Source organism: Solanum tuberosum, unplaced genomic scaffold, assembly GCF_000226075.1.
Source record: "Solanum tuberosum cultivar DM 1-3 516 R44 unplaced genomic scaffold, SolTub_3.0 scf00207, whole genome shotgun sequence".
Lineage (NCBI taxonomy): Eukaryota > Viridiplantae > Streptophyta > Magnoliopsida > Solanales > Solanaceae > Solanum > Solanum tuberosum.
Window position 1 is genome coordinate 1063751 of NW_006239133.1, and position 22699 is coordinate 1086449.

At 36.0% G+C, this 22699-nt stretch overlaps 1 protein-coding gene across 2 annotated transcripts; it reads left to right on the forward strand.

Annotated features, from left to right (window-relative positions):
- The first annotated feature begins 784 nt into the window (after positions 1-784).
- LOC102589145 (tetratricopeptide repeat protein 4 homolog) lies at positions 785-21761 on the forward strand. 2 transcript variants are annotated; one of them, XM_006355837.2, is made up of 10 exons: positions 785-934; positions 1108-1228; positions 13248-13402; positions 17661-17873; positions 17981-18172; positions 18251-18451; positions 18618-18698; positions 20215-20353; positions 21068-21157; positions 21256-21761. In XM_006355837.2, exons 3-10 carry the CDS (start codon positions 13298-13300, stop codon positions 21333-21335), a joined length of 1101 nt encoding a protein of 366 aa, XP_006355899.1. In that variant the 5' UTR covers positions 785-934; positions 1108-1228; positions 13248-13297; the 3' UTR covers positions 21336-21761. The 2 variants fall into 2 exon arrangements, with proteins under 2 accessions (XP_006355899.1, XP_006355898.1); XM_006355836.2 differs by lacking the exon at positions 1108-1228.
- The last annotated feature ends 938 nt before the right edge of the window (positions 21762-22699 follow it).

Below are 22699 nucleotides of genomic sequence, written 5' to 3' on the forward strand. Positions count from 1 at the left end.
TATGATAGAATAATTTACTTCATCAGAATAGTGGTACAATATATTCCGCTAAAATTCGAACTCACTCAACGACAATAAATCACACGAAATTTTTTAAAATGCAAGAAGAAGATGATGAAGAAGAAGAAGAAGAAGAGTAGAAGATTAAAAAAAATTGACGTTGAAAAATTAGAGGGAACTCCTCTATTTATAGTCAACAAAGGGTAATATGAGCAAATGTTTTTTTGTGTCTTATCTGAAAAGTCATGACCTTTCCTCGTCACAACCCTTTGAAAAAGTCACAACTTATTAAAAAAGTCTCAACTTTTTGGAAAAATCACAGCCCTTTGAAAAAGTCACAACTTATTCGAAAAGTCACAGCCTAAGTTAGGAATATTATAGTAATTTAACATTCAAGTTAGGAGTTCATGCTTTTAAGGTAATATAGATATAAATATATATATATTGAAATAGTTTGATTACTTTTATGATTCGTATTCGATATTTTTACAGATATTTTAATCAATAGTTGTGTCATATATTCCAGGAAATTCTTGATAAATGTATAACGATGCTATTCTTACTTTTATTAGAAAAAACATTTAACCAACATATTTAAAATGTAAGAAAATTATTTAATGAAAAATTAAGTATATCTCTTATCGAACAACTTGTGCTCATTTCAATTTAAGATATATTGCAATATATACCAAAAATAGATATCTTTTTTTTTATTAAAAATTGTTTGGTTTTAAAATAAAAATAAGTGATATTATTGTTTTGTTTAAAAAATACAGGGCTAAGTTTTGAGTCAAAATACAAAACGCCTTTACCTTAAAAAATTTCAGAAGCTCATTCTCTCTTTCTCTCTGGCGCCGTTCTTCTTCTTCTTCAATGTTTCGCCAATTCTTTTTCTGATAAACATCCATTTCTCTTCTAGATTACTTTGCTTCAGGTAATTATTTCATGTTTTTGGGTTTTATTTTTAATTTTTCTGGTTCATATTTTTCGTGCATTGATTCTCTGAAAACGATGAAATTAAGGTTTATTTAATAGTTGCACCTCTTTTTTATTCTAGGGTTATAGGTATGTAATTGATTTTTTATCAATTGAATTTTGGTGCGATAGGTGAAAATATTACTCGTAGGATTAAAACTGGATGGTTTGAATGGAGATGTTCTATCGCGTGGCAGTGAATGTTGGGCTGCTATGAGTGTTGTGCGGATGCTATGATGTGTGGTCATATCAGGTTAGATAAAATTAGAAATGAATACATTTGCCAGAATGTGTAAGTAGCACACATTGAGGAAGCTAAGATGATGTGTGGTCACATCAGATTAGATAAAATTAGAAATGAATATATTTGCCAGAAGGCACATTGAGGATAAAAATGCGAGAAGTTGATTGAGATGGTTTAGATTTAGACATAGTATGCATACTTATAGATGTGCTGGTCCATAGGTGTGAAACTATGGTAAGTGAAGATGTTAAAAGGGGACCAACCGGGTAGACCTAAAATCACATAGAAGAAAGTGAACCCAAAAGACATGGTATAAATATAGACTTAGCTAAAGATAGGGCACCATGGAATATATATATACACACACACACTAGATGGAGCACGCCCGTGCTGAGCACGGATCCAACATAAAAGGAACATAATTTTCAGAAAACTTGACGTGACATGTCAAAAGACCTGCGTTTTACATGACTAAGAAGTCTTGTCATGCCATTCCAATGAAGAAGTTGATAATATATTCACAAAGCTCCATACCATAGCTTTCTTTGTAAAAGGAAGGTTGATGATGACCAACAAAGTCCCTAAATATACATGGGAGAGAGGGAGGAATAGAAAAAGAGAAGAAGATCAAGGGATTTAGCTGCGAAGGTTCAATGAGAGAGAGGAGAAATTTGGTTCGACATGAGTAAATTACACTACACGTGTCTTCATAATTACAAACACAATTGATATTTCTGAAAGGGCATTAGTGTTCAGGGATTTTCATATTTCCTCCATACAAAGTTATAGGCATTTAATAGAAGAATTGTTGAACCAAAGTAATAAATCGGAAAAGAAGTAAATAAATCAAAGATTTTACTTCTCAACGGTACATGCTTCAGAATGTTAAATAAACAAGTTCTTTTACTCTAACACACTTGAGTTTATAAATTCTATTATCAATGATGATGGAGACATAATATCTTTCTCAATAGACAACAAAATAGATGAAAAAGAAAAAGATAAATCTCTGCCTGCACAAGAACACTACAAATTCAATGAAGAAGATCATTGTAAAGGGAAACAATCAAGTTAGCCGATAAACTTACTGATGAAGGAAAGAGAAAGGCATAAGCAAAACAGGATCAAACCTCCATTGCTAATATATATCCTGTCCATTTTACCTTTAAACACAAATTTAGTAGAATAATCTTTGAGAATTTTAGAATATCAGTTGATGTCTCAGTAGTCATATCTAGCTAGCCTCTTTATTTTGCTATGACAAAATATGAGAAACAAATTTTAAACTCAAAGATAAAATCTACTGCTAAGAGCTCCTAAATTTAAGTGCAAATAGTGACCATCTTAGAAAAGATAACGATCACCGAAGTTAGTAAAAACTTATTGCATTTGAAAGTATGTACAGAGAATACAACCAACTCTTGAAATGATTACTATTTTTATTTATCGATCAACAACGTATCTGGTACATCTGAAACATTGGAGATCGATCAAATTTTTGTATTTTCCTTTAAGTTTAATATCACAAAAGAAATTGTTCAAAAAAAAAGAAGAAAACCAACATTCACCCCAAAAATAGAAGCACATAAGAACTATAGTCATAAAGAAAGGAGAACAAAAGAGGAAGCTTAAACTGACAACAACTCATTCAAACCATCCTACAATGAGCCAATGTAATGGAGTTGGAGAGAATTACCTTAGAAGAGGAGGAAATGTACACGCACTTGCAACCCAATGCCATTTGTTGCTCGTCAACAGTAATTAATCCTGCAGAAATCAAGCAAAATTATTGAGATATAGTAATGGGACCCAAGTTTTTTTTTTTTGAAACTGGTAACTTTTTGTATTCCTCAGCATTAAGGGCTATGCTGGCCACCTCCAAAAAACTGTTACAACAAAGGGAAAAGACTAAAAAGAAATACTTACAGAGAACCTATGAAGTCCACTAATTGGAACTCCTCTTCTATATCCTGTTCTTTACACCAAAAACCTAAAGTAGTAATTACTTTCCATTTGATCTTCTGTATTGTACACTCCTTTCCTTCAAAAATTCTCTGATTCCTTTCTTTTCATATAATCCACCAGATACATGCTGGAACTGTTTTCCACCATCTTTTCTGACTTTTGCTGCCTCCCCTTTTGATCCAGCAACTAAGAAGGTCAGAGGTGTGTTCAGGCATAGTCCAATGTTCATTGGCTATGCTTGTAAACAGAGCCCACACCTGAGCAGTTACCTAACAGTGCATGAATAAGTGTTTGTTAGTCTCTAGAGCTTCTTTACAAAGGAGACATCTGGATACTATGTTGATGTGCCTCTTCTGCATTGCCTCATGAGTCAAACATTTTTTCCTAGCAACCAACCAAGTGAAGCACTTCACCTTGGCAGGAGCCACACTTTTCTATATTGTGTTCCAAGGTCCAATGGATCTTCCTGCACATCTTTTAAGTCCCAGTTGTATAATCTATTCACTGAAAATACCTCATCTTTGTGATGTCCCCATGCTAATATGTCTGGCTCTAGAGTAGTACCTAGGAATCCACCAATCAAGCCCAAACACTCCACCATTCCATCAATCTTCCTGTCATTTAGCAGTCTTCTAAATATTATATTCCAACCTTGTGGTGACCACATCTCCTCTATCTTGCTGTTGGTATTTGTGCATATTGAGAAAAGAATAGGGAACAAGTCCCTCAAAAATCCTATTTCCACACCAATCATCTAGCCAGAACTTTGTTTTGTCTCCTCTGCCCACCATAATTTTTGAGTTGTTCTTTAGACTCTCCCAAAGGTTTATGATGGTCCTCCACACCCCAACCCCATAAGTTTCATTAACTTCACTAGTGCACCAGAAATCCTCTTTCCCATATTTGTGGTTTATTATCTCTTTCCATAGAGCCTGCTCCTCCTAATTATATCTCCACAACCATTTTGAGAGGAGGCTCATGTTATGAACTTTTAAATTTCTCACTCCCAGCCCCCTATTTTTCTTGTTTTGTTGTACTACAGACCATTTCACCAGGTTGAATCCCTTTTCTATCTTGTTCCCTTGCCATAAGAAGTTCCTTCTGAGTGCATCTAAAACCTTCACTATCCTACTAGGAATAGGGAAGAGGGACATCACATAAGTGGGTAAAGAATCCAGAACTGAGTTAATTAGGGTAACTCTACCTCCCAGAGATAGGTATTGAGATTTCCATATAGCCAATTTCTTCTTTGTTTTCTCAATAATGCCATCCCAAATTTTTTCTGCTTTGTGCTCCGAGCCCAAAGGCATACCAAGGTAAACTGTTGGGAGCTTCTCTATCTTGGACTTCAAAATGCTTGCAAGATCCTCAATCTGTTGCACTTCCTTAATTGGAAAAATGCTACTCTTTCTCCAGTTTACTTTCAATCCTGAGCAAGCCTCAAAGACCACTAGGATCACTCTTAAGTAGCAAATTTGTTCCTGCTCAGCTTCACAGAATACCAATGTGTCATCTGCATGCAAAAGATGTGTTGGTTCAATTGTATCATTTACCCTGTTCTTTATGGAAAACCCCTTATCCAGTTATTCTGAGAAGCAACTCTCATCAATCTGTCCAAACCTTCCATGGCTAAGATAAATAGAAAGGGGGATAGTGGGTCCCCTTGTCTCAGGCCTCTTTCTGCTGGAAAAAAACCAACTGGTTCTCCATTTACAAGTATGGAGAACCGAGTGGTTTTAATGCAGAAATTTATCCAGCTTAACCATCTCCACCCAAACCCCATTTGCCTTAGGATATTGATTAGAAACTCCCAGTTCAAATGGTCATATGCCTTCTCAATGTCTAGCTTGAAAATCAGTCCAGGGGTTCCACCTCTAATTCTAGAATCAATGCACTCACTAGCTAGAAGTGCAACATCTATGATTTGCCTTCCTTTGAAAAAGGCCATTTGGTGCTTGTTCATTAGCTTACTGATCACCTTTTTCAACCTTTCTGCCAGCACCTTAGCTATGATCTTGTATACCCCTGTGATCAAGCTGATAGGTCTAAAATCCTTTAGCTCATTTGCCTCCACCTTCTTTGGAATTAAAGTTACAAATGTGGCATTAAAACTCTTTTCATACTTTTGATGAGCATGAAATTTGTGGAAGGTTTGCATCACATCATCTTTGATAGTTTCCCAAAAAACACTGAAGAAAGCCATTGTATAGCCATCTGGTCCAGGTGCTTTATCAACAGCACACTGCTTTATTCCTTCCAAAACTTCTTCCTCCTCAAAGTCTCTAGACAACAAGATTTGTTCTTCTTCTGTGATTGTTTGAACATCTAAGATGTTCAAAGATGGTCTCCAACTTTATGTCTCCTTGTACAAAATCTGATAAAAATCCACAATTTCATTTCTGATTGCAACAGGATCTGAAAACTCTTCTCCATTAAACACTAAGGATTCTATAGTATTGTTTCTTTTGTGGGATGTCGCCATTCTGTGGAAGAACTTGGTGTTCTTATATCCATTCTTTACCCATTGAATTCTGGATCTTTGTCTCCAATGGATTTCCTCATTTCTAGCTACTTCCTCATACTCCATTGCTATATGAGCTTTCAAAAGCTGCTCAGCATCTGTTAATGCTCTGTGCACTTGAATGTCTTCCAAACTGCCAATTTGTTCCAGTAGGTGTTCTTTTTTGACCCTCCAGTTGCCTCTATTTTCTTTGCTCCATTCTTTGAGCTTCTTTTTTAAGAAGCTCAATTTTGAGGCTAGTATAAAGTCAGGACTGCCTGTCACATTAAAGGAACCCCACCACTCCTTAACTTTGTCTCGAAAGCCCTCCACATTTAACCACCACTTCTCAAACTTGAAATATGATTTTTTGAAAACCTCATCCCCACAGGTCAGTACTATTGGATTATGATCAGACCCCAAACTAGGTAAAGTACTTCGTCTAATTTGGGTGAACATCTCATCCCAAGGAAAAGAGTACAGGAATCTGTCGATTCTTGGAGCATTTTTCTGATTTTCCCCTCCTCTCCATGTGTAGGGTCCCACAAATAAAGGGGGATCCACAAGTTCCAATTCATTGATGCAACTGGAGAAATCAGACAGACATAGCCTCGGAAATTCTGCTACAATTGGTCTTTTCAGATGGAAACCTTGTGGTGTTGAAATCCCCACATACCACCCATGGCCCTTCACAGAAGCTCCTCATTGCACCCAGCTCCTCCCACAGTACCTTTCTCTCCCTCCCATCGCATGATGCATATACTGCAGTGATGAACCAGATGAGGTCTGGATTTAAACCACTGAAACTGCAGGTAATGCTTTGGTTTCCTCTTTCTACTGGTTCCCCTTTCCAATTCCTTTTGTCCCACATTATCAAGATACCCCCCTTACTACCTAAAGATTCCATCCACATTCCTCCCATCCATCTGTTTCCCCCCAACTGCTGCACATACTCCCCTACCTCCCCCCTAAGTTTCGTCTCCACCAACACTATTATGTCCACCCCCTCTTGTTGTATTCTACTTCTTACCAGATTCCTCTTGGTATCCATGTTGAGCCCCCTCACATTCCATGAAAATATTTTTAGCTTCATGATAAATGTGAGGTTGCATTTCTCCCTCTACTCCTTGTTGCACTCCTGGACTCTTTATCTTTGTAATTTACATCAAAGATAAGATTCCTTACTTCTTTGGGCACCATCTGATTCTCACATGTCCCCGAGATGGGGTCTATTTTTGTTAACTCTTTGAGCCTCCTCTGGTCAATTTTCAGAAGTAAATTGAAAGCTTCCTCTGTGCACCCCTCGAAAGCTACTCCAAACTCTTTGCTTAGCCTCAACAGATTTTTCTGTACCCATTCTGTTACCTTGCCTTCGACTTCTTTGCTGCATTCCGAAGCATCACATTGAATGGGTGTTGGGTCACCCAGAATTGTGATTTGTTTCGAACTATTCTGCCCATATAGCTCAGCTTCTTCTTCATTTAGTTCTTCCGAAATTTGTGGAGATGCTTCAGCATTCACCTGTGTGTTGACTTCCGATTGTATATAATTGCTAATTGAATCTTTCACCTTGGTTTCTTCCATCATATTCTGATCAGTTGAGGAGTATATAATTTCATGATTTTTTTCCCAACGATTTACATCGCAAATAAAAGGCTCAGGTTCTTTTTTTTGAGAAAGGTAACATTACTTCTATATATCCACAGGTATACTACATCAAAGTGTAGTCCCCCTCCAAAAAGTTTTACTTACATCATTCTTAGGATCTTCTAGTTACAACCAGTCAATAATATTAAACACATTTTCAGCATCTCCTATCACTACTTGCTTACACCAAAAATAATAAAGCCCTAGGCAATTAGTCTTTATCTTCTGGATATTGTTCTGTTTTCCTTCAAAGCATCTTTGATTCCTTTCCTTCCAAATTGTCCACCAAATGCAAGCTGGGACAATCCTCCATCTCTTCTCATTTTTTCCTGCATTTCCATCCCTGTTCCAGCATTGTAGGACTTCTATAATACTCCCAGGCTTTGTCCACTTAATCTTCCTCTTTTGGATAAACATCTGCCACAATTGATCAGTCCATTTGCAGTGTAAAAAGAGATGGTTGACTGTCTCCACCTGTTCTTCACATAGATAGCAACTAGAGCGTAGATTGGGTTTCCTCTTGTTTAAGTAGATTGGGTTCTCATGTGTCAAGACTGCCTACTTTGCCAAGAGCCATGTGAAGTAATTCACCTTGTAGGGAATTTCTGTTCTCCAGATCATCCTCCAGGGCCATCCTGCATGCTGCTCCTCCGTAGACCTGAGTTCTCTGTATGCTGATTTTACAGTGAACTCTCCCCCTCTCTCCCCCTTCCATACTAGTCTATCTTCCTCTCCTGTCAGATTGGTAGCCATTTGCATTGTATCATGAAATCTTGCTATGGTTGTCATCTCCCAATCATTTAGTCCCCTTCTTAGAAACAGGTTCCACCCTTGTCCTGTCCATAACTCTGCCACTGTTGCTTCTTGTCCTTGGCTCAGACTATGTAGTACAGGGAAAGTATGTTTGAGTGCTTCCTGTCCACACCAAATGTCATTCCAAAAAGCTACTTTTTCTCCATTGCCCACCTTGCAGCTTGTTCTCTCTTTGACCAGCTGCCATAGGTTCCTGATAGACCTCCATACACTACAATTGTAAGGGTTGGTGATCACCTCTGTCATCCATTTATCCTCCATGCCATATTTTTCTATTATTACTTCCTTCCATAGAGATACTTCTGGTGAGACAAATTTCCACAACCATTTCATCATCAAACTCTTGTTTTGGGTTTTCAGCTCTATGATATTGAGTCCACCGCCTCTCTTACTTACCAGCAATTCCTCCCATTTGACCAAATGGTACTTTCTCTTATCTTTGCTTCCCTGCCATAAGAAGTTCCTCCTAATCGCATCCAACCTCTTGGTTACCTTGGCTGGTATAGGGAATAATGACATCATGTACGAGGGAAGGGCATCCAGGACACTGTTAACTAGAGTTAGTCTGCCACCTGACGATAAATATTGACACTTCCAGTTTGCAAGCTTCCTTTCACATTTCTCAATTACTCCACTCCATATTTCTTTTGACTTGCTCTTAGACCCCAAAGGCATTCCCAAGTAGGTTGTTGGTAATTCACCCACTTTCCCTCCTAGTGTATTGGCTAGGTCTTCAATATTTATCACTGTGTTGACTGGATAGATGAAACTCTTGCTCCAGTTTATGTGCAGACCTGAAACAGCCTCAAAAATATTGAAAATGACCCTCAAAATCAGCATCTGCTCCTCTACTGCATCACAAAAAACTAGAGTGTCATCTGCATATTGTAGATGAGTAATCTCTAGATTATTTCTTGTATTATTTCCCACTTGGAAACCTCTGATCCAGCCCTTTACTTTTGCTGTCTGAAATAGGTTGTTTAGTCCTTCCATGGCCAAGATAAAGAGAAAAGGGGATAAGGGGTCCCCTTGTCTCAGACCCCTGTATGACGAGAAGAAGCCACATGGGCTTCTATTGATCAGAATAGAGAATTTCACTGAGCTTATGCACTGTCTAATCCACTTTAGCCATTTTGGTCCAAATCGTATCCTTTTCAACATATTCATCAGGAAGTTTCAATTCAAATGATCATATGCCTTCTGGATATCCAGTTTACATAGGATCCCTGGTTTCTTGTCTCTCTCTCTGGAGTCTACACTTTCATTGGCTATCAATACTGCATCCATGATCTGCCTATTCTTGATGAAAGCCATTTGTTGTCTATCCACTAGCTTATGTATCACTTTTTTCAGTCTTTCGGCCAAAAGTTTTGCAATTATCTTGTACACTCCTCCTACTAGACTTATTGGTCTGAAGTCATTTAGTTCCACAGCCCCCGTCTTCTTGGGTATCAAGGCTCAGGTTCTGTCGGGCAGTCTTTTAAAAATTGGGCTTTTAACATGCCCAAATGACTTGGGCCAGGGTTTAAAACCAAGTGGCCCTCTATTTGTTTTGAAGTGGCCCCCTTTATGACTTTTTCACCCACGTGACTTCTTTCACCAAAAAAAACCTTTTCTTCTCTGTTAGGTTTGACCGGCAGCTTTTCAGACCTATGAATATCTCTGCACCTAGACAGATCTGATGGGTTCCTCCCTCGATACCCACCCTCGTCTCTTTCCTTCCTCATCGTACTTTTTACGAAAAGTCACCGGCGATTCTACCCATATAGGTAGAGAGAAGATGTTCTCCTCATCGGCGATCTCGATGGATGCCGGAATTTCTTTTGCCGGACCTTTGACACGAATCCTAGCCCAACGGAGATGATTTTTGAGATCGGTTTCTTCTTTTGTCTCGATCTAGCCGCCACACCGATCTCCAATTTCCTTCATTATTGGCCTTGACCAGAGATGTAGAGGCAACCCTAGAACTCGAATCCAAAACCATTCGAACTCATGGGTTATTGGGAAAGCCCCAATGGTCGGCGACCACCATTGAAGCTTTAATCTACTCCCTTGTCTTCTCCAGTCACCCATCAAACATGTTCCGCTGCTTTTCTGGACTGGAATTCAAAAGAATAAATTCCATTCATATCATAGACTTGGACTCCATGCGCTCCATTCCAAGTCTGTTGGGCCCATCTTCTTACAATCATTTCTAGTGGGTGTATCATCTTCTCCAAAAAGTTTCCCCACTAGACAACGTGCCAATAGGTCTTCGTCTTCTAATTGGACTCGAGCTTTCAGCATGCTGCCTTCTTCTGCTAGCTCTGTCTCAATTCTGGTCCATTTACTTTTCTGCAAAACGTCTCTATAACTCCTTCCCCCCCTTGTTAGCAGCATAGTCTGCCTCTCCTGATAATTTAAATGTTTTTGTTTGTTTTATACCCCTATTAATGAATGCTTCTATCTTCTTAGCTAACTTCTCCCCCCTCATTGAATGCACTTTCTGGGAGTATAATAACTGCTCTGTCACTACCTTTAACTGAAATTAGAGACAGGTATCTCCCGTAATGATTGAATTTCAAAGCTATAAAGAAGTTAGTTGAGAAATCCCTGCATCTCCATGACTTGGCTGCTTTCCCTCTGATCCCTGAAGCCTCTGTTAGCCTTTTTGCAGACCCAACCGAGTGCTCCCCTGCTAAGAACCATTCTCCTCATGTGATGCCTAGCATCTTCAACCCAGTCATACCATACTTCAGCTTTTGATAGAAAGACTTGTCGGAAATCGCCGGTTGGGTTGGTCCGACTCCGTGATGTCGTAAGACTTTCCCCCAGATCTGAAATAAACTCTGTTGTCCATCTGAACAGCAATGGAGTTAAAAAAGAGAGAAAGAAAGAAGGAGAAAGAAAGAAAAGAGAGTGGTATTCCGGTGAAAGAAGTCCACTGGAGAAAAGAAAAACACCAAAGTCCAGAAGGGACTTCAGAAGATTGTCTCGAAACTAGTGCCTGGGAGCATTTTCCTTTAACAAGAACTCAATAATTAATGGGACCCAAGTTTTCAACAACGGAGCTCGGCGTTACAGTTAGGAAAATATTATAGAAATGAAGAAATGGAGACCACACTTATTTTTCAAGAAAATTGTGACCTTACTACTATCAACAGAGAGAAAAAGAGGAAAATTAGAAAGCGAAAATTGATATCCTAAAAATAGAATAACATAATCATGTTAACAGACAAATGTATATAGAACTGGACAATCAAGAATTAATAAATTCAAATATCAAAATTTTGTTAAATAAAATGATCCTATAAAAAGAATCTTATGGATCATGTTACTCCAATTGACTTATATAATCCATGTTTACTGAAATTATTCACTTGTATAATTTTGAACAATTTCACTCTTACACCCTTAATTTCCACAAGCTCTAGGGGAAAAAAAAATCCATGTGCATTTATCATTTTTTTGATTGCTTAGTAGTGAAATGGGAGGAGAATTTCGCTCTTAACCCAATTTTCAAACTTTAAATAAAAATTTCAAGCTCCTACATAAAAGTATATAGTCAAAGCATAAGAACATAAATAAACAAAACAAAAGAAAGAGTGACAACATAATACAGCATCAATAGAAAATTATACACTTAAAAAGAGTGAAGAACATAGAAAAGCCAATAGCAATATATAAACCTGAGATCATGAAGAAATACTTCGGTAAGGCTTTCCGAACAAACAAACAATCAAACAAAAATCTTGAGGAAACATTTATAGAGAGATTTATAGTGTCTACACAAAGAGAAGACACTCAGCAACACAGATTAGTTATTGAAGAGTTGAGATCTACAAAGAAGAGTTGAGAATATAGACCAAGCTTAGCAGAGGAGGAAATAGAAATCTAGAGAATTGTGAAGGAGAGATAGTGCAAAAGTAGTGCACAAAGTGAAACAATAGTGAGACACGTGTTTATTCATCAATGAAAAAAGGCCAAATTTACTGTACAATAAGTACTACCTTTAGTACAATTAGAAGATGCAGTGTTCGTCCTTTGGTTGTTCATTTATTAATAAGGGTAATATAAAATAATATTTAATTTATACATATAATGTAATTATCGACGAAATTTGTTTTATTTATCACCCTGGTACTAACATAACTCCATTCCTAATATGAAGTTTGATAACTTCAGGCATTCACATATGAAAGTTTGTCCCTGTGAAGGCTAAACATCAAACATTTTCGTATGATATTTAATATGACTTGTAAATGAAAAGCTTAACATTTTTTTAGTGAGTGCATGTAAAGTTAATTATACTTATGTTTGTTTGAATCTTTTCATGTATGTCTGCACCTCAGTCCTTCCCTTTAATTTTTCCTTGTCTTTGAGCAATTTACATTCTTGTATTCAATCTCTACTTTGTTTGTTTAGCCAAAAGGTAAAGTAATTTGATCGCCTTAATTCACTATCTTTTAATAAATTCTATTGTTGTCCAGAATGACAAACAACTTTATGCACCATATTTCTAGACTAGAATGACTACTACATAACACATAAAGTTTGTACCATAATTTAGGGATATTTATGCATTATTCAAAAAAAAGAGAAGTATTAAACTAGAAAAAAATTAAGTTTAAATTGAAATATAAATCATTTAATTTGAATGAAAGATAAAAGTATCAATGTATCATGGACGGATTCCAAAATTAATTATTAAATTATAGTCAATTATAATTAATTTAATCGTCTTAATTCACAATCCTTTAACAAATTCTATTGTTGTCCAGAATGACAAAATTTAATTATTACTTTATTTTTCTATCACATAAAGGGAAAAGGCTCAAATATGCCATCGAACTTTCAGAAAAGGTTCATTTATGTCATCCGTTAAAAGTTTGGTTCATCTATGCCATTACCGTTTAAGAAAAGGCTCATTCATGCCATTATTTTTTAACGGTGGTTTTGCAAAACCACCGTTAAAATGTTTGTTCAGAATTTTGATTTTTTATTATAAAAATAATAATGACGTGGCCGGAGAAGCCCATTTATCGAAATCTTCGAGAAAGTTCAACCCAATAGTCCTGCCCGGAGCCTGAAGTCTCATTTTTGAACTCCGCGTCTCAATTTCAGCTCCGAGCAGATACAAGTTCCGACAATCAAAAGCTTTGGCTGCTATAACAATGGCGTTATGGATGGAGGCAGGTTCAGAACCTAAAACAGAGAAAGAATTGGCTGATCTTGATGCTATCTCCGCTCTCAAAGAGTCTACCGCTTTTGAACTTAAGGTTTTTATTTTTATACTTCTTTACTGTACTTTGATAACTCTTATTCATTTGTGTTCTGTTCATGCAATCGTATGTAGAACAACTTGTATCACACTGGTTTGTTATTTTGTTCCTATTACTGCATGATGAAGCACTTTGGTTCAAATTTTATGCCTTATGTTGTAGTCTTTCTAGAAATATGGCTCATAAAATTGTTTGCCGGAAAAATTGTTATTCTGGACAACAGTAGAATTTGTTAAAAAAATAAATTAATTTAAGGGTGGTGAATTAAGGTGATTAAGTTACTAAACCAAAAGAGTAATTAACAAAGTAGTGATTGAGTACAAGAATGTTAACGGCTCAAAGGCGAAGAAAAATAAAAGGGAAGCAAATTGGAGAGTCCTCTCGTGATGTTTTCATAGATGTTCCTCGCTCTTCTGAGAGCGATCTTTTATAGACCAGCGTCATAGTGTGAAAAGACTACACGCTAGTTCTGAAAAGGATACTTAGTAGGACCTGGCTGAGCTCCGATGCTGGGCTCGAGGTTGATTGGGGGCAAGCTGCTGGACTCGAGGCTGACTGCTGGTCTGCCGATGGCCATTATGAGCATACTTCAGCTGGAAAGTGATAGTTTTCAGGGAGAGATCCCACGGTTTCCCGGTTATAGAGCGGCTTCGGTTGTAGCGAGGTGAAATCGGTCCAAATCATACTAGGGGCTGCGATCCCAGTATTTGTTGGGTCTGAGGCAAGAAGGATCAACATCTCTTCGGTTCCAATTCAGCCTTCTGTCATAGTCTGGTTCATCTGTTAGCAAAACGTGGATTTTTACTCCTATAGTGTGTTCATTTTGAGCTTTGAAGTCATGAGCTTGGGCCTTGGTACAAAAATCTTTAGTCATGAAAGATTCGCCTGGGATGCAGAACTGAGGCAAGCTTCCCAACCATCCCTTTACTTATAAAAAAAAAAAAGCAGAATTGAGGCAAACTTCATAGGGTTGTTCAGAGAGATATACTTGGGAGAGATAATGCAGTTATGATGGAAAATATTTTTTGAGAAGATGTTTTCCTCATTGAAACCATTTCTAGTGTATGATTAGTTGATTACATTAAAATATTGAAAATATTTTCTGTCAGAAAGTCATATTTTGTTACAAATAATCCTACCTTACTCCCTTGTTTGAACCAACATTTATATATTGTTATCAATTCTTGTGTTAAACCAATATCTGCAAAATGAATCCTCCACTTTGTATGAACTATGATTATTATATGGACCTACTTTTATACCTGTGAAATTTGTCATGGAAAACATTCTCCTCAATATCGAATGCACCCTGAGACATCGGCAGTTTGGTAGGATAATCCCCATCGGAGGCTGATGCATGCAGACTCATAACATCGGGTTCATCTGAACAAGTACTTCTGGTGTGGAGTATAGATTTATGTGTAAATATTCAATAAAAAGGTCTAAACCCATAATTTTAAAAATATAATAGGTTCAACGCTAAGAACTTTAAAATTGAAGCCATAGAGTTCAAATTCTAAATCCGACTCTGATCCAAGTTGCCACTCCCACTGCATGATTTCTAGAGACCAATTGAACTTACAGCGAACTGGTATTAAATGAGTTCAAAAATCAACGGTGCTTTGAGGAAGAGGATCCTGAGTTTTGTTGACCTTAGCTGCATTCAAGTGCTTCTTTACTTGTATCTTTGTATTAAGAGAAACAAGTAGAAAAATCCACGCAAAAAAAAAAAGAAAAAAAGAAGAAGAGAAGAGTAGACAGTAGGCAAAAAGAAGAGCTTTACCATTTTGTCTAGTATAGTACAAAAGAAGTGAATCAGTACCATTTGATACTAATTAACATAGGACACATTATTTCCTCGATACAGATGGAGTCACTACAAGAACTTCTGTTCCTTTCTATGGGGCATGGGCAGAGGAAAAATCTTAGATTGCGGAGTACCTCTTTGTTGCCTTGTACCAACAGAACCTTCAAGTTGCTTTCTCTCATTTCCCCTTCTTGTTTTCTTTAATGTTGTTAATGGTGGTGTTCAGGCAAGCTTTTGCACACGTCGACTATTCCAATCCTCCCATTTCCCTTTCTTTTCTTTTCTTCTGTCTCATATTTTTCCAAAAAAAATAAATATTCCAAATACAACAAGCCATAACATTCCTTTATGTGTCTTTTTTTTCCAGGTTTCTCAGTTTAAATATGATTTTTTCCTATGACAGTCATGTTTGATTGTTCAATCTGTAAGTGAATACACTAGCTTTCTCTAATCCATATTGATGAGGTATGGTAGAAATTAGGGGTGTGCAAAAATCGAACCGACCAATAAACCGAATAAAAAAAAGTGCTATTAGTTTATGGTTATTGGGTTATTGGAATAATGAGTTTTTAATGATTTTATAAAAAAAAAGTTATCGGGTTACGGGTTCGGTTCTTGAATATTGGTTATTGGGTAAATTGATAACCATTAAGACTGTAGTTATTACTACTTTACCCGTTCATAAATATTAAATACTAGTTCTAGAAACGTGCTTTGCACGTTTATCCCAAAAACTTAATCGTCTAACATATCGTAAATGATAAATTTGGTACAATATATTATAGGACTTTATTTGTGTTATGAACTAAAAATCAAAACATACCAAAAGAGTAAAAACTAAGTTATCAGTTATCTTACAACAACATATATACACAAAGATCTTATGATGCTGCTAAAATTTTATACTATGTTATCTAACATAATGAAAAAAGTTGATTCCTTGATGTCCTTATGCTCTCATCTGCACTAATCAGTGGTCTCTTTTTGTCGTTATTTATCCTTTTTCACCTAAACTTGAAGCACTTGTTTGAACCATAAGTTTCTATATTTATAGTAGTAAATAATGACTTTTTGTATGTATTTGATAATTATCATGTGAATTTAGTTAATGCTAATTAATAAAATATTGAATGCTACTTTAACTTTACCTTTATATCAAAATAAATATTGAATGTAACTTTTTAAATTCTTCTCCTTTTAGTGTACTGATAATAGAAAGTTATGTGAATTAAAAAATGTAATTGAAGTTGGATAAACCTCAAATAAATATGGAGGCATACATTTATATTTCATGATAAATTATGGGTAACTGTTATAAAATAAATTAGCTAAATTGAAATGCCAATAATTCCAATAGATCAATACACCCTTGCATATTTGTCTTAATAACAATTGTATCAGTGGATCAATACACCCTTCCATATGTTATTAATAACTATTATTTGAAATATTATCTTTTCCTATTCCAATTATATCATTGATTTGGTCCTCTTAAGTCTTTACTGTTACAAGAGTAACTTTTATGACATAGTCTTTACCCTTAATATGATAATCAATTAGATAATTAACTGTAACTTCGTAACTTACAGATGAATATGATCACATTATGGCTCTTTATCTTGCATTAAGTTAGGAGGTGAAAAAGGTTGTGAAAATATTTTGATTAATTAATATTTAACTTATTAGATATTTTATAATATTTTAAATTAGGATAGGCGTAAAATGGTATTTCAACTTTTAACTATGTGGCTTCCCACTTTTAGTATAATAGGATATCATGATATGATGATTAATCTCAATACCTTACTAGTTACTGTTTTTGCCCTTTTAACCTTCAATCTACGCTTCTTAGTGACTTTGAGTTCATAACTTTACATTATACAAAACGTCGAAACCTAAAGTAAGAACCTTATTCCTCTTAATTTCTCTCTGCGTTACACTTGTATAGTTCTTTTCTTGTTAGTTATTACTATTTCTATTTTATGAGCATTAGTAAAGTTACATTATTGCCTTGTGTCAAATTGTTGGAGAAGTCATATATTTGTTTTATAAGCATTTTCTTATTGGTTAAACCGAAAACCAAACCGTTAAGGACCAAAACCGATAAACCGAAAACCTATAAAAAAAATGTCTTTTTTTTGAGACAAAAAAAAATCCGAAAATATCTTATTGGTTTAGTATTTTTAAAAACCGAAAATTGATAAACCGAATTGATAATACATAAAACCGAACTGAACCAACCGATGCACACCCCTAGTAGAAATGTTATGAGCAATGCCCTTTTTGGACAGCTATATGCACTTCATGACAATTGTTATTTCCGTCCTTTTGGATGTCTACTGCTTAGATCACCCTTTGTGCTTTTCCTTGATTATAGGGGGCACAGCATCTTTGTTTCCCAAATTATCATGAGAAAATGAAAAGTTGGCTGTCCTTCCTACATTGCAGGAATTAGGTAATGAATATGTCAAGAAGGGCAAGAAGCATTACTCGGATGCTATTGATTGCTATACAAGGGCAATAAATCAGAATGCTTTAAGTGATGCTGAGCAGTCAATTCTCTGTTCAAACAGAGCTCATGTCAATCTTCTCTTGGGGAATTATAGACGTGCACTCCAGGATGCAGAAGATGCAATCAAATTAAATCCAAGTAATGTTAAGGTATGCTTTTTCTTACTATTCATCATGTGTCGAATTACAGGCCATAGTTTCCTGCCAGTGCTGCATGTTCTTGGAGTATGTGACATCTATTTGTACTTTATTCATAGGCTCTTTATCGAGCAGCAAAAGCATCAGTTTTTCTGAATCTTCTGGCTGAAGCAAAAGGGCTCTGCGAGAAAGGTCTTCAGCACTCGTCATCTAATGAAGAACTGAAGAAGCTTGCTAGGCACATCGATATACAGAAATCAGAAATGGAACGTCGTGATGCTGAAGTGTCTAAAGCAGTATCTTCTGCTAAGGTCTACTACTATATTTTTATCTGCATATAACAATTGTTCATTCTGGTAGCTTCTCACCACTTATTGTGAACCTTTCAGACCATTGTTTCTGCATTTGAGACTAGAGGATTGAAGATTGCGAAGCCCATGTATCAAGAACTCACTGGACTAAGAAAACCAACATTAGACAAAAATAATATTCTTCATTGGGCAGTTCTACTTCTGTATCCAGAGGTCATGTCCAGTGACTTCATAGAGGAGTTCTGTGAGACCGACATGTTTTCAGCTCATCTTGATATGATATCCTTTGTTATATATAGATACAAAAATGACAAACTCAAATTGTTAAACCAAATGTGATTCTCTCTGTGTTATCACCAGCTTGACTAATCATTCTTATGTAACTAAAGCAAATTATTGTTTTTCCATTATCTTGAAGGATTTTGTTCATCCTTAGCTTCCACACATGTTTTCAGAAGGTTGTCCACCTCTTCCTTGGGACAAAGAAAATGCTTACACTCGTGATGCTGTTGAGTTGTATTATGAGGTATATAATATTGCATCATCTATTGTTGCAACAATTTTTTTACTTTTTCCATTTTTTCATGTCGTTCGGAGAATCACCCAATTGCATATTCCAAAGCATCTACTGGGCTCCATTGAACATGATGTTCCACTACATAGATGGACAACATACTGCTGTGTGTTCAAAATCTGGCACATTAACTTAAAAAGAATTTCATTACAATGAAGTCTAAATAAAAAAGACACTCACATTGTTGTTGATTGAATTTGTGGTTTGACTTGACAAAATTAATAGGATTACTGTTGAACTTTTTCATGTTTGAACTTTGAAGTCAATTGAATAAATATGTGTAGGTACAACTTGCTTTGTGGTTATGTATGATCTGATTGGCAAATTAAAAGTAGGCATCGGAGTAGATCTCTACTAAAAAGTCAAATAGCACCCTAAATGAAAATACATTACTTTACATCAGTCTAAGAGGTGCATCGCCCTAGAATTTTTTGATCTATTGTACTTCACGAGGGAATGGCAAGCCTTGTGAAAAAATCTATTATGAAATTGGGCATATAGCCACCACATTTAATTGAGAATGAAGGAACTTTAGATATGTAGTAGCGTTATATAGGAGGCTGGGGCACCGGCCTCTTTAGGACTTGAAATATTTCATCAAGGTAGCGTGATTAGTTTTATAAACTGCTTATTCATTCCATTTTTGTGCCCCCCACAAGACGGAGAAATCAGGATTTGTTTTGTTTACAGTGTTGTCCATTGTTAAGTATTCTTCGATACTCCATCTAAAGGGAAAATATTCCATGAGAGATCATTTTCATACCTGTATGTTCACATGATTATTAAGAAATCTTGCATATCATAAAGCTGTCATGTTGGGTTGCTGTTAATTTATTTTTTCTGCACTTGCTTTTTGGTGGATGCTGGCCAACTGGAACTTTACTGACTTCATGATAGTCTCCTGGGAGTACTACATAATTTTCCCATTTTCTACTGACTTCATGATAGTCTCCTGCGAGTACTACATAATTTTCCCATTTTCTACAGACTTTGTAGTCCAAATGATAGCAACCGTGCAGTTTCTGAATGCTCGTATAATGTGCTTGAGTTATTGGGGTAAAGACTGGGTTCTAGATTTGATATTTCATCCTTCAGTCATTTATTCTACCCTTAGGTTAAATTGTCTGACTAGGTGTAGATTGTTAAGGTGGTTTTTGATGGCTATTATGGTCCCTATTGATACATCTTTCGATCCTCTTAACTACAGTTACTTAAGGTCGTGTAGTAGAATGGTGAGGCCAAGAATAATCCAATATTTGTCTAATATCTGTTTGACTCGAATTCTTCATGCCAAATATGCAATTTCATTGGAAACTGTTGTAGTTGATTAGAGGGATTCGCTATAGTGTGTCTATCAGGGATCATCTCTTAGTTTCCAGTTAATAAGCTCTTAGTGCTTTCCTGTTTTAGTGCCACCAGTTCATGTTGCTGTACTATGCTTCTCTGTTCTGAACTTGTGATTGAGCAGGCTTGTGCTGGTGTCTGTTTATCCAAGCGGGATATTCTTCAGTATCTGCTGGAAGGAACAGCTGCTTCTCATGTGGAAGACTTTGGTGATGAGGAGAGTGCTTCTGCTCTGAGTTCAACCAAGGGTAGCATTTCACAAGGTACACTCCCCCATCTCTATATTTCAACTGATGAAAATTTGGGAAGCTTCTCTTTCAAGATTATTGCAATTTCTAGTAGAACTGCTGCCTAGTGTCAGAAACAAGAGATCCATTGTACTAATTCAAAACACAGCAGATTATAATGTGTGCTCATCTTTGGTGGTCTGGTAGAAGGGATTTCCATTGTTTGGTTCAACCTTTCCTTTTTAAAAATAATATTTGGACTTCATCACATTGTTTATTTGAGTGTAATGAGACATAGATTTTATCAAACCATCACAGTTGTCTCGCCTTTTCTTCAACATGGGTTTGCAAATTTTCATTTTAAAAATATGATGATTTGCACTCCATTGCTGACTTTATATGTCTATGGATGGAATTATATCCTCATACGAACTTCAAGGAACTAGGATGTTTCATTTGTCATATAAAATTGACATGCTTTTCAGCAGGTAGATATTACAGTCATGGTTCAAATGTACAAGTAGAGTGTTTGTGCAGTAAAACATTCAATGTCCTTAATCTAGAGGCAGATAATGTACCTCTTCTGTTCTGTGAAAAATATGGTGCATGTTGATGCACATAACTAGGTTTTTTTCTCCCCCTTTTGCCTTGATTCAATGTTAATGACCTCGTTCAATCTTTTTTTGAGCCTTCACTATCGTTTTATGGACTTGTTCCATTCTTATTTTTTCGTCACTCAATTCTTTTCAGAGGATGTCCCTGGATGGGTTAAAATTAATGAGAAGACAACACTTTATAATGTTCTAAAGGAACTGAGTTGTGTAGTTCCTGGGCTTCCTGGTATGAGTTTATTTCCTTAGATGTATTTGCACTCTATGCAGACTGCAGTTCTATCACTCTAATCTAATGTAAGATTATTTTCTTATCCTTTGTTATAGTGTTTTGGGTTGTCTCGAGGAACTCCAGCTTCTATAAAGACTTCAAATCTGGAAATTGGTCTTCTCCAGAACTAGCATGAATTTGTCGTGGAGTTGCAAGTCCATTATGAGTTCCTATTGTCTTGCAAGTACACTCCATGTACGATACACTCCGTTCCATGTTTGATAATGCAACTGGGGTTCATTCGATATAAGTTGATTTTGTCCATGTAGAGAGTGTTAGGGTTCTTGCTCATATTTTGTAGATTACCAGCTGTGCAAATCTCTCCAAGGTTTCAGCTTTTTGTGGATGTAAAATTATGGGAAGGAAGGTAATTATGTTTACCTGTTAGCAAAATGAAGCATGTTTTTGTCATTTGTTAAAGGAAATTATTGGGGAGAAGGTGATCATGTAGAAAACTTAAAAAGTGTTATCTAATGATTTATTTCGCTGCTCCTTGCCCTTGCTAATTATTGATTTGATGAATGTTTACAAACTTCTTAAGTTGTAATGAAAATTTGGTGCATGTTTAAAGCTCCTTGTATTTTCACATCGAATACTAATAGTCCCTCATATTGCATTGCAATGTTGGTGCACTTTAGGCCCTTTCCCAAATTTTCATCTATTTTTTTTATGTTAGTTTTGTCCACAATTTAGTTGCCATTTGGCCATAGATTTTTCAAGTAAAATTTGGAAAAAAAATTGGCAAATAGTAACGTCCGTACAATTTGCCATTATTTGGCAAATATTTTTGACAAATAACCCAAATTTTCAAATACTAGTTTTTTCTAGTATTTGGGCCAAATCTCATTATTTGGAATCTTTAAAAATTAAAATTTACACCAAACTTTTATCTTTTACAAAAACACCCTATATAGTAGTTGTTTGTGTTGTATTATATAATTTTTTACGTGAACATCAAAGTAGTGATGAAATATTCTGAGAATGTGAAAGTGATGATATGGTTGTTGATGAAGATGATGAACAATCGGCTCAGGGTAACAAAGCCATATACTTTGTCTACTTCATGATGTATGAAATGATGTTTGTTGCACTCACTCCAAACCACCACATTGCTTTAGTGTCATGAACACTACTTGTTATTTGTTGCAACGAAAATCCAATTGACTTGTAATACAAACTTATGGTTAGTTTTGATAGTTTTTAAAATTTATGGGTATAAATCATATTTTTTCTAAAAAGTGAAATATGTTCCCAAATACTATGGCCAAACATATGGTGAAATTTCACCCAAAATATTTGAAAATCTATGGCCAAACACTCTGAAATATTCAATCATCTCCATCTATGTTTAGTAGACATAGTAACTCCGTGTGAGAATATGAGAAGAGAGGAGCTTCTTGTTTTGTTCCGTCCAAACATCATTACAGCTAAATCAAAATGCTACCTTTATTTTTTGAACTATATCAATTTATTGTAGAGAAATGATGTTGCAAGAAAGAA

Bases quoted from the DNA above. Each gene is read 5' to 3' on its own strand.
- LOC102589145 (XM_006355837.2), top strand. From the start codon at position 13,298: ATGGCGTTATGGATGGAGGCAGGTTCAGAACCTAAAACAGAGAAAGAA. The intron at 18,452-18,617 runs ATATCCTTTGTT...TAGCTTCCACAC, and splicing joins TTTCAGCTCATCTTGATATG to ATGTTTTCAGAAGGTTGTCC. The intron at 18,699-20,214 runs GTATATAATATT...GTGATTGAGCAG, and splicing joins CTGTTGAGTTGTATTATGAG to GCTTGTGCTGGTGTCTGTTT.